Source organism: Microtus ochrogaster, chromosome 4, assembly GCF_000317375.1.
Source record: "Microtus ochrogaster isolate Prairie Vole_2 chromosome 4, MicOch1.0, whole genome shotgun sequence".
In the NCBI taxonomy this organism is placed as follows: domain Eukaryota; kingdom Metazoa; phylum Chordata; class Mammalia; order Rodentia; family Cricetidae; genus Microtus; species Microtus ochrogaster.
This window is the reverse complement of record NC_022011.1, coordinates 45,511,243-45,522,140: the sequence shown is the minus strand read 5'-3', so window position 1 is coordinate 45,522,140 and position 10,898 is coordinate 45,511,243. Positions and strand designations below refer to the sequence as shown.

Here is a 10,898-nt window from a genome sequence, read left to right as displayed (position 1 = left end):
CGGTACAGCTGTGTGCTGCCCAGTGTACGGTCTCCCTTCAACCATGCACACACGGTACAGCTGTGTGCTGCCCAGTGTACGGTCTCCCTTCAACCGTGCACATACGGTACAGCTGTGTGCTGTCCAGTGTGTACTCACCCTTCAGCTGTGCACACACGGTACAGCTGTGTGCTGTCCAGTGTGCGGTCTCCCTTCAGCCGTGCACACACACGGTACAGCTGTGTGCTGTTCAGTGTGCGGTCACTCTTCAGCCGTGTACACATGGTACAGCTGTGTGTTATACCCTTCAGCTAGCAGTACACATGCTTACCCAAGCCTTGCATCTTGTGCATGCCATGGGAAAGCCCTGGGGTCCAGTCGTGGCCCCTCGCATGGAGCAGCATCTGCTTCTGTCTCTGGCCTTAAAACAGGATAGCAATGTCACAGGCTGGCACTATGTGAGAAGGGAGCCCTCTGCCATTTTGTCGTCCATCCCCAGATGCCATCCTGTGGCACTCATAATCCCTTGCTCTCTGTTCCAGGGGAACGACCAGGTCCGCTTTGAGCTTACTTGCTACTCTTTGGCACCCCAGATTAAGGTAAGATGTTGCTCTTCACCCTAGGGAGTAGACAGTGAGGTCCAGGAGGTGACAAGGGTGGAGTCCTTGTGCTGTTAATATCTCTGTGTCACTCCATGTGCCCCTGGGTCCTGTAAAGGACACCAGTAGACAGGAGGTGGCAGTCTCTGGGAAGCTTGCTATCTTCCTAGCCATTCTCTCTTCCTGGAGGTGCAGTCAGGGTATGGGGGGGCATTGATATCTCTGGTCATAGGTCAGAATAGCCTCTTCCTGCTACATTCTGACCCCTTTCTGGATATTTGTGGCTGACCCCCTCCGTGTCTCAGAGCCTTCCCCAGGGACCTTTGGCATGTCACCTGGGGGGTATATACATGTGCATGGACCAGACTGTTCCCTTCGGTCACCCTTGTCCCTCAGCCTGACTGACCTGGGCCTCTGTCTACTTACCCCTCCATCCCTTCACTCAGTCATCCCTGCAGTATTAGATGGGCATTAATATGATGCGGGCCGCATCCTCTAGCTGCTTCATCTTTAAAAAATTAAATTCCAGGCCTAGCACTCAGGAGGCAGAGGAAGGCAGTTCACTATGAATATGAATTAAAGCCCAACCTGGTCTACATAGTGAATTCCAGGCTAGCCAAGGCCATGTAGTAAGATCCTATCGAGAGAGAGGAGAGAGAGAGAGAGAGAGAGAGAAAGAGAGAGAGAGAGAGAGAGAGAGAGAGAGAATCGGGCAACATAATTTAATATTTCATAGAACTCCACGTATCCAAAAAGTTATCCAACATGGACTCAGCATTTCCCAAACTGTTATAGAGGTTTTCATGTCCTTTTCACGGGGCCAGCCCTCCAGGCGCGGTCTTGTCAACCGGTGGCTGCATTCTGCATTACACAACCTCAATCTGAGCTCCTTGGTAACCCCAGGAGACCTAATCCTTCTCCTTCCCCCTGGGCTTCTTCCTCTCTGCGGCACGTCTTTCTCTGTCCCTTGCCGTCTTTCTCTGTCCCTTGCCGGACTGCCAGCTGTTCCCAGCCTGGGGATGGAGCAGGCCTGGAAGTGAGCGGTAATGAGTTCTGATACATCTGACCTCTGCAGGCCAGGCCTCCAAAGGTGCCCAGCACAGTAGCTGCGCTGCAGGGCCTCTGGCGCCAGGGCCTATCCTTCAACCTCTGCCTCTGGTTCCCACGGCCACTGTGGGGGATGGGGTGACTAGTTTCTGGATCTTTCTTTAAAGAGGCAAAGCCCAGGGGCTATGATGGGATGGGGCAGGGGCCCAAACTGGTTGGTCTCTGGGAGCCTGGCCAATCATGAAGTTTCTCAGTTCTAAGCCTGATTAAGGAATGCTGTCTAGGGCTGGGCATTGAGGAGCGTACCCTGGTACCACCACACCCCACCGTGTCCACCACACCCCACCGTGTCCACCACACCCCACCGTGTCCACCACACCAGCGACATTGTACTGGGTGATATGCTGAGTTCTACTTCTTGGGGACCAGACCCTGACCCTGAAGGCCAGCAGGGCCCATGTGTAATATGTATAGCTGGGACTCTTCCATAACGCCCCCACTGCAGCATTATGGGGGGTGCTGTCTCCCTCCCACCCTAGACTCACTGAACCTTGAAGCTCTCAGACACTCAGGTCTCAGCTGAGGCCCAGAGGGATGCACAGCCATTTGGTCACAGAACACAGGTCTCTCCAGCACCCAGTATTCCTTCCTTAGTCTCCCTGCTCACTCCCCAGGGAGTCTTCTGAGGGACGCAGTGGGAGACTCCTTACCCAGGTCCTGACCCTTTGTCCCCTTTGTCCTGCCTCCAGGTCATCGCCCCCTGGAGGATGCCTGAGTTTTACAACCGGTTCAAGGGCCGAAATGATTTGATGGAGTATGCCAAGGTAGGTCTGAGCTTCAGCTGAGCCTCGGGCTATTGGGGCTGAGACCACCTTGGTGGTATGAGACAAGATGGAGCCCCCTCCCATAGCATTTGTCCCCCAAGTCAGCCTCATAGGTGTGTGGTCCATTTCCTAGGTGAGCCTCTGTGAGGTGACCCAGGCATTGAGTTGCCTGCCCTAAGAATCCTGCATGCCCCTTCTGCAGCATGTAGGTGTGGGTTCCCAGGGGACTGCCAGGAAGGGGGAGCAGGGGAGCTGTTCTGCATCTCAATTACCTGGCCACTGATGTCCCCAGTGCTTTCCCTGGATCAGGGAGACACTCCCAGGCCAATGTCAGACAAAGCCTTTCCTGGCGCCAGCCTTTTTTTTGAAATACAAGTTGCAATAAAACATATTAGAAGTTTTGCATCGTGATCCTTAGCTGCTCCCCAGGGCACCTTTCTTTTTAGCGACTCGATGGCAGCACTTGACAAACAGCCTCAATCAATCAGACAGGGGGAAAAGCAAGTCGGTGCACACACCAGAAAATTGCTCAGGTTTTTAAATAGCAGTCGCCGGGGCTGGCTGTGTGAGCTTGCTTCAGCCAAGGTGCCGCGTGGTAGGGGACGCTGCGGGGAACACAGGACTGCAGGGAAGGCAGCCCTGCCCCAGCCGCCAGCATCCCATTAGGCCCCTGAGCGCTGGGAGGAAAGGCGTCCTCCACCATCTGTTGTTTTATTATTAAGAGTGGAGTTTACAAGAGCAAACCCATATGTTGCCAAACAAATCGTCAAATAGTGGGGCTATTAAGGGAGTGGAGGTTGGCTAGGCGTCTTTTTTCCTCCCCCCTTGTCTCCTTGATGAAGAAGAATATGAAGCAGGCCCCGTCTTTAGGGATAATGAATTACAAGCCCTGTTCTTGGCCTCGCTCCCTCCCCTAGTCCGGTTAGAAGCAAGGGCCAGGCTGACCCGCGGCTGCTTGTACCCTCCCTCTGTACTCCACTGGTCAACAGCCCTGGTTTTTCCCAGCACAGCTGAATTTGTGACCCCTTTTTTTCTGGATTCTGGGGAGAAGACACTTAGCTTCCACCTTGAATAACCTTCAGAGCAGGAAGAGTTTGTCCAGGAAGAAGGTGTCTCCCCACCTTCTTCCTGGGTGCTAGGTTCAGGATGGGGCTATGGAAAAACTTTAGCATATTCAGCTAGGAGAGGAGACCGCACCCAGGAAGTGACCAGAAGCATCGAGCGGCCGGGCGGCTTTGTGTGAGATTCACAGCCAGGCAGGATCTGAGACAGATGAGGGGAAAGAAAATCAATGGGGCTTTGAAAATCTCTGCTTTCAAAGCCCTTGAGTAGCCAGGGTCAAAGGGTGCTGTGGAGGCACGGGGAAGCCTTGGCTTCTGCCTCTCCCCAGACCACTGCTCAAGGCTCAGAACCACCTATGGTTGTCATTATCACAACTGATTAGAAATAGTAGTGCCCTCATGGTGCGGGCGTACAATCCCAGAGATGAGAAAGCTGAGGAAGGGTCGCGAGTTCAGGGTCAGCCTGGGTAAATTAGTGCAGAAGAAGGGGGCTGGAGTAGATGCCCATTTTACATGATGAATCCCTGGGTTCGATCCTCTCATAACTCAAAAAATTACTACTAAAGGTAACTAATTCTAAACCAGAGTTTGAGGTGGGCACTGGAGCAGCACCTGCCCCAAGACCCCGTCACCACTGCTGCCTGCCCCCTGTGCCCCCACCTGCCCCTTGCCAAGGTTGTTTTTGTCATTTGTTAACCTGGGAGTCCTTAGGGCTGGGGTGAGTGAGGACAGAGAGGAGTGAAGAGCTGGATTCTGCTCTGGTCAGCATCTGTGGCTCTGCCTGGAGCAGCCACCTGCCCTGCTCCTCCTTGCTGCCCCTTCCCACCCTCCTCCCCTTTCTCTGTGATCGAGACCAATTGAGAAAGAGGTGAGGGTCCCGCATCGCCCCCAGAAACAAAGGCTTCAGGGAACCTGGCCAGCCACTTCTCGGCTGCCCAGCAACGTGCCCTCATATGTCACCAGCACCATCTTGCAAAGTTCTGGTCCCCAACCTGTCAGCTCCACATGGAGAGAGCATAGAGCAAATGTGGAGATTGGATCTGTGTCGAGCAGCGGGGAAATGAAGTTTTCTGGTTGCCTATGCTGTTTAAACAAAGGACAAACATCTCAAGGGCAGTTGTGGCTTAGTTTGCTGTTTTTTTAAGTTTAGCTAAAGGAACACCAAAGGGACTTCCTTTCTTTTCTTTTAGCATCACTTGAAGCTCAGGACTACAATGAACTCTTACTAGCCCACACCTGGTGGAGGGTTCTAGAATCTTAGGCACCAGCCTGTGAAGTGGATGGGCAAACCTATCCCCTGAGAGACTCCCTAAATGGTGCCAGTGGAAGTTAAGGTTCCCACTGTGACTCCAGGGTTGAGGTGTAGAGGGACCTCAGAGGCGCTGTCTGGCCTCATAAGCTTGAGGGGCCATTGACCTGGCCATCTATCCTAAGCTCCATGCCCACCAGAGTTGAAAGGGTGTAGCAATTTCTGAGCTGAAGCTCAGAACTCATGTGTGGTTACAGTCGAGTGTCTGTGCAGAGGTGACTAGGACAGTCACCTACCCTTTCCCCTGGAAACTGAGCCCATGAAGGATGGCCAGCCACTGTCTGGCCTGGGGTTTGGGCATCAATCCTTCAGCAATGGTGAGGACCATTTGGAAATCAAATAGCATCAAGCCACAAGAGATGGAGATGGAGGCTACCTGGCTCTACTTTGAGGGTCTGCAGAGTGGTTGCATGGCTTGGAGGGATGGCTCCCGGGAGATACCTTGCAATGGAGGCTCCTATTGGTGTTCCTCCTTTCATCGGGTTCACATGAAGCATTACAAACTCGGGATGGATGCCTCTGTGGTCCACTTGAGGCTGCATGATAGTTACTTGGGCTGCTACAGCCCCCAGCTCTTAGGATGTGGTGGGTATCAGTAGCAGGTGCCAAGAAATGCTTAGCCACTTCCTGCTCCTTACGATATCTTCTGGAAGAAACTCCAAGGTCAGCCTCCATTCTGAGTAATGAGGGCACTCTAGTGTTTAAGATCCTCCCTCCCTCCCTAGGTAGCCTGGGAAGGGGAGAGGGACATTATTTGGGGCTAACTGGCACCTTGAGGGATCCCAGGCAGTGGAGCATGACCTTCATGTACCCTCCCAGGAGCCTCCCCCTGACCATTTTGTCTTCTTCTGTAGCAACATGGAATTCCCATCCCTGTCACACCCAAGAGCCCCTGGAGTATGGATGAGAACCTAATGCACATCAGGTGAGTCCAGCCCCTTCTGGCACTGACGTGACGGCCTGGTGGTTAAGAACGCTGACTGCTCTTGCAGAGGACCTGGGTTTGGTTCCCAGCATCTGCATGGTGGCTCAAAACCATCTGTAACTCCGGGGGATCCAGCGCCCTCTTCTGGTACCCATGGGCACTGCATACATACATGCAGGCAAACAGTCATACACATAAAATACAAATTAAGTTGGTGTGAGAAAGTACAGCCCCTTTGTTCCCGGCCTGACTTAGCCATGTTCTCTTCACTCGGTGCAGGCAAGCCCTGCGTATTGATCTGGCAGGCCTGGGGTATTGGGAACAATTCTCAGAGGAACTGGTCTCTCGAGTTAACACCTCAAGGGTGAAGACGGCCAGACTGGAATGAGTGTTGAAGGCAGAGGTCCCCATGTGTGGCATCCCACGGCTGCACCCATAAGACTGAGTGGGGAAACCCCAGTTCTTCCTTGCAGCCTGCAGCTTCCTTAGCTAACTGGGGCGGCTCGGAGTGTTCTGGGTGGGGTTGGCAGCATAGGCTTCGGCAGAGAGAAAAGGCAGACTGGACCTGTGGGCGATCCGCAGGACAGTAGAGGTTTACATGACACTACTATGTCTACTCAATTCACCTCTCCCTTACAGCTACGAGGCTGGAATCCTGGAGAACCCCAAGGTAAGCCCTTTGCCTGGGAGCCAGCTGCCCGTGATGGTCCCCGGTGCTCACGCTATCTGATGTGCATGAGGCCTAATTGAAATTTCACCAGGGGCCAGGGTAGTTCTCCGTGGCAATCTCCCAAACTCTCCCCCTGGGCCACTCTGCCTGCCGTCTGCATGCTGGGCTCTGACTCCTGTTCCCCCCTGCCCCTGCCACCCCACACACCCCACTTCCCTGGTGTTCTAACTGCTGTAGAGATGAATACTGGAAGGAGCAGAAAGGATGGGCGATGGAAAGACAATAGGGAAGCAATTGAGCAGATGAGGCACGTGAGGGAGGGTGCGGCCTGTCCCAACCAGCTGGGTAGGCGCTGGGCCACTGCCTGGATTGGGGCGCGAGGGCTCGAACCCAATGAGCCATTTGTCTGGGTCTGTGTTCACACCCATCCTGGCTTAGTCTCTTGGGTTGGCCAGGGTGAGCCCGCAGACCCATTTCAGATGTCAGGTTTCTCTCCCCGGGGGCTTCTTGTCTCCTCCTGCCCACTGTGGGAAATGGGGGGCGGGCAGAGCAAAGCCTATCATAGGGAGAGAAAAATCTCTTTGTCCCCAAGGGAATGACTCCATTCCTGGCCCAGCCCCACACCCTGGGTGGCTGCTTTGGTGGTGGTGGGGGTAGTCTGCTTGGAAGACATTAGAGAATTTGGCAGCTGGGCCTGGGGGGGGGGTGTCTGAAGGCTGGAGGAGAATCGACTGGGTGGTTTGGATCAGGATCTCCATACCAAGGCCCCAGGGTACCCCCTTGCCCAGGTCTGCGCTCTACTGACCCCATTCCTAACCTAGCAGCACCAGGCCATGGTGGCCATCCTAAAATGTATGACCCCGGACCTGCTTCTGGCATTTTCCTGCTTTGATTTCCTTGGATTCTGACTGTGAGCAGTCTCATTTTACCGACGGGGAAACTAAGGCCCAGAGAAACTACTCAGCCGAGCAAGACTTGGAGCTGGGACCCTCAGTGGCCTCGTTCTCCCCGTACCTTCCCACAGGCACCCATTCTGTCTGAGCCTCCAGTTTCTCTTGCACAAGGTAGCAATAGAAAGTGCTTAGCATGGCTTGGAACAAGGTCTGGGGTAGGGGGGTGAGGGTCTTGCCTTCTCTTCAGGCTACTGTTAAGACTAAGAGTCTAAGGTCTGCTCAGAGCCTCCCTACAAGCAGTAAGACCAGACTGTGGCAGAGGCAACAGCATGGCCGAGCCCTCACTTGTCACGAGGGAAAGCTGGTGCCCGGTGCCCCCACCCCACCCTGGGGACTGACGGCCCATGGGGCTGCTGCCTGCTGGCCACAGGTTTTTCCAGTTCATGCTCTGCTGACCCCATGACACTCAGGCCAACCACAGCTCATTAGCCAGTCAGTCACACCAAGGGGGGCCTGGAACTGAAGCCCTGAGCAAGCCTTCTAGGTCCTTCCAGGCTAGCTCCTGTGAGGCCAGGAACCTGGGGAAATTCCCAGCCTCTTCTCAGCAGCCTGGGCCCTATCCTCACTAGAGAAGCAGAACTCCCAAACTGGTCACCTCAGAACGGGGGAAGCAGCCTGGAACCTGAGATTTAGGGCGATTACCATGTCAGTAAGGACGGATCTGGGTCCCAGAGCTAACATGCCCCAGTCAAAGGTATTGTGACTGCCAGGTCCCAGAGACAAGTGCCCTGCAACAGAACCCCAAATCCCTGCTGCTCACTGTTGCAGTCTCTACCTGCAGCAGAACCCCAAATCCCTGCTGCTCACTGCTGCACAGTCTCTAACCGCGCTCCCCTCACCAAGCAGTAGAAATGAGCCAGGCTGGGCTGAGGAGAGGCAACAGCATGGCTGCTGAGAGTCCCAGCCACTCCTTCCACTCTGGCCAGGAGACCCACATTGTCCTCTCTCTATGTTTTGGCCATGGAGGCTTTCCCCAATCCTATGGCACCCAGATGCTTTTGCTTCTGTGTCCCCCTGCTCCATGCAGCACCCCCCCACTGCCCTCCCCCACCCTCAGAGAGGAGCACTGAGAGCTTCCAGGGCCCCTCCCCCTCCCCAAAAAAGACCCAAGGTCTGCGGAAGGGAGGGTCTGAGGCAGATGGCTGAGCCATTTTCTGCCTCCGCCAGGGCTGATTGAAGGGCAATGAGGCAGCTAATACGAAGAAAGATAGAAATTTACTTGCTTTAACTTCATACGGCCCACAGTGAAAGAGTTCATTCAGCCGCCGGCCGCCATATCTGATGGGTGAATAAGCCACCCCCACATCCATCATGCCTCTACATCATGGGTTAGTTCATGGGCCATTTGCTGCAATCCTTCCTTCGCAGGCCTGTTTCATGCTTTCTTTCAATCCCCACCCCAACTCCTCTCTCTCTCTCTCTTTCTCTCTCTCTCTCTCCCTCTTCCTCTCTCCCTCCCTCCCTCCCTCCCTCTCCTCTCTTCCCCCCACCCAACCCAGATGACTTTGGAAGTGAGCCCTCCTGCTGGGGTGGATAAATGGCACCAGATACTCAGCAATGAACTATTTGTCATTTGAACTGGGCTTTTAGGAGGGAGAGTTAAAAAGAAGCCAGGCACCCCCTGAGCTCAGAATGCAAAGCAAACACCAGTTTATTTCTATTTAGTTATTTGATGGAATGGGGCTGTCAGCTGCCCACCCCACGCTGACTCCTGCTGTAGAGTGTATGAACTTGTCCTGTCCCGAGCACCTTCCTGTCTCTTGTCTTTCCCGAGGCATCCTTCCTCTACCGTTAGGCTATGTGACCAGGGAAAGGACAGGTTCAAAACTGAAGTGGTTGCAGTCACTATAGACAGAGGCGGGAGGAACGGTTTAGGGGCTTGGAGCTCTGGATGTGTGGGGAAGTGATTGCTATTCTGGTTACCCTGAAGTCCACCTTCAGTCCGCTCTACCTCTGAGCTGAGCTTCAGGCTTTTCTATGCACTGAGCGGGTCTGGGAACATGGCATTTCTCTGAAGTCTGCTCCAGGATGAATGGCGTTGACACTCAACCGTAGGCATCAAACTGTTTCGCAGCCCAGGTTGCCATAGCAGCTGGGAAGCAGCATGAGATGCTGAAAGAGTACTAAGGTGTGGTTTGGACCAGCTACTTCTTCGGACCTTACTTTTCCCTCTGGTTCCTGGAGGCCTCTTGCAGTGTGTGTGTGTGTGTGTGTGTGTGTGTGTGTGTGTGTGTGTGTGTGTGTGTGTCTTACAGACCCTTCACACCTCCCTGGGTCTGCCTTTAAGGCCACCCTGTGTCCACTATACAAATAACACTTTAGGGGGGTGTGGCTGCCAGTCCAGGGTGCCTTGGAGCTCTGTAGTTGAGTGGGAAAGATAAACCTTACCACTGTGTGACACCAAGGATTCTTGACAGATGACACTTGGTGTTAAATCTAGGGGGACCCTGGGAAAATAAGGTTGCTAGTCACTCCAGCAGAGAGCTTATGGGTAAGCATAGATAAGCATCCCAGGGTGCCTTTCTGTGGTCTTCCTTGGAGAAGGCACAGTGTCCATCTCCAAGCTGATGTCCCACCTGCAGAGTGAGTTTCCATCCACACCAGCCCTTGCTTGACATTTCCTGTGTTGCGTTTAAACTTTTACACAGTCAAGGGCACAGATCCCTTCCCCAGATGGAAACTAGAGTTTGAAGAATCACTTCTGAGGGTACCACAGCCTGACATCTGCCTTAGGGGTATTTTCCACAAGTCTCCCACAGTTGAATATGATGGTAATCCCAGCACTTAGGAGTTAGGGGGCAGGAAGATCCAGGGGTTCAAGGCCAACCTGGGTTACTTGAGACCCTGCCTGTACAATGGCACAAAGTAAAGTTCCCCATTGTTGTTGGGGGCCTTGTGATTTCCCCTCCTGTGTGCTAGGTGGCCTGGGCTGTTTGTGGTTATGTGGAGCATTGTTCGTGCAAAACCCAGCAGTGGACAATGTCTTCCTGCAGCCTCCATGTCTGCCCCTGCTGATGGGGCAGCATTTGTTCCTGCCAGGCAAGGCTGCTTGGAGCTCCAAAGTGAGCAGTGGTGTGTGAATGCACTCGAGGTTTGAAAGGAAAGGCTGACTGCTGTGGTTCCCAGATGTCAGCAGGTGGACAGAACAGCTGGGCACAGGATGCCCCCGGGATGAACTTGAGCAGCCAGGCCCACAGGCTCCCAGCCCTGTGGTGGCAAGTATCCAGGCTTCAGACTTGGGTGGTGGGGGAACTGGAGCCTCTAGAGGCGAGAGGAAATTTCGAGAAAGTCCTGGGTAGCAAGCGGCCCCTCCACCTCCTCCTAAGGAAGAGAGGCCCATTTTCTAACGCACCCAAGAAAAAATATACATAAAGGTTGATGTGTTTTCAAATGGTTTTGCTTTGTTCTTCTTTTCTCCCCGTGAGTATTAACCTCAGGGACCCCAGGGACGGCTTGGCCCGCTAGAGCACCTGCTGGGGTCACGCGCAGTCATTAGCTTTGCGGTCAGTGCAGAATAAACCCCAATTCCAG

At 53.9% G+C, this 10,898-nt stretch overlaps 1 protein-coding gene across 1 annotated transcript in view; it reads left to right on the top strand.

The window, feature by feature from the left end:
• Window positions 1-10,898, top strand: part of Ass1 (argininosuccinate synthase 1) — a 48,683-nt gene that overhangs the window by 15,846 nt on the left and 21,939 nt on the right. The window contains exons 6-9 of the mRNA XM_005346102.3: window positions 522-578; window positions 2,375-2,449; window positions 5,674-5,744; window positions 6,384-6,414. Coding sequence (XP_005346159.1) covers window positions 522-578; window positions 2,375-2,449; window positions 5,674-5,744; window positions 6,384-6,414 — 234 coding nt within the window. The remainder of the gene's footprint in view (window positions 1-521; window positions 579-2,374; window positions 2,450-5,673; window positions 5,745-6,383; window positions 6,415-10,898) is intronic.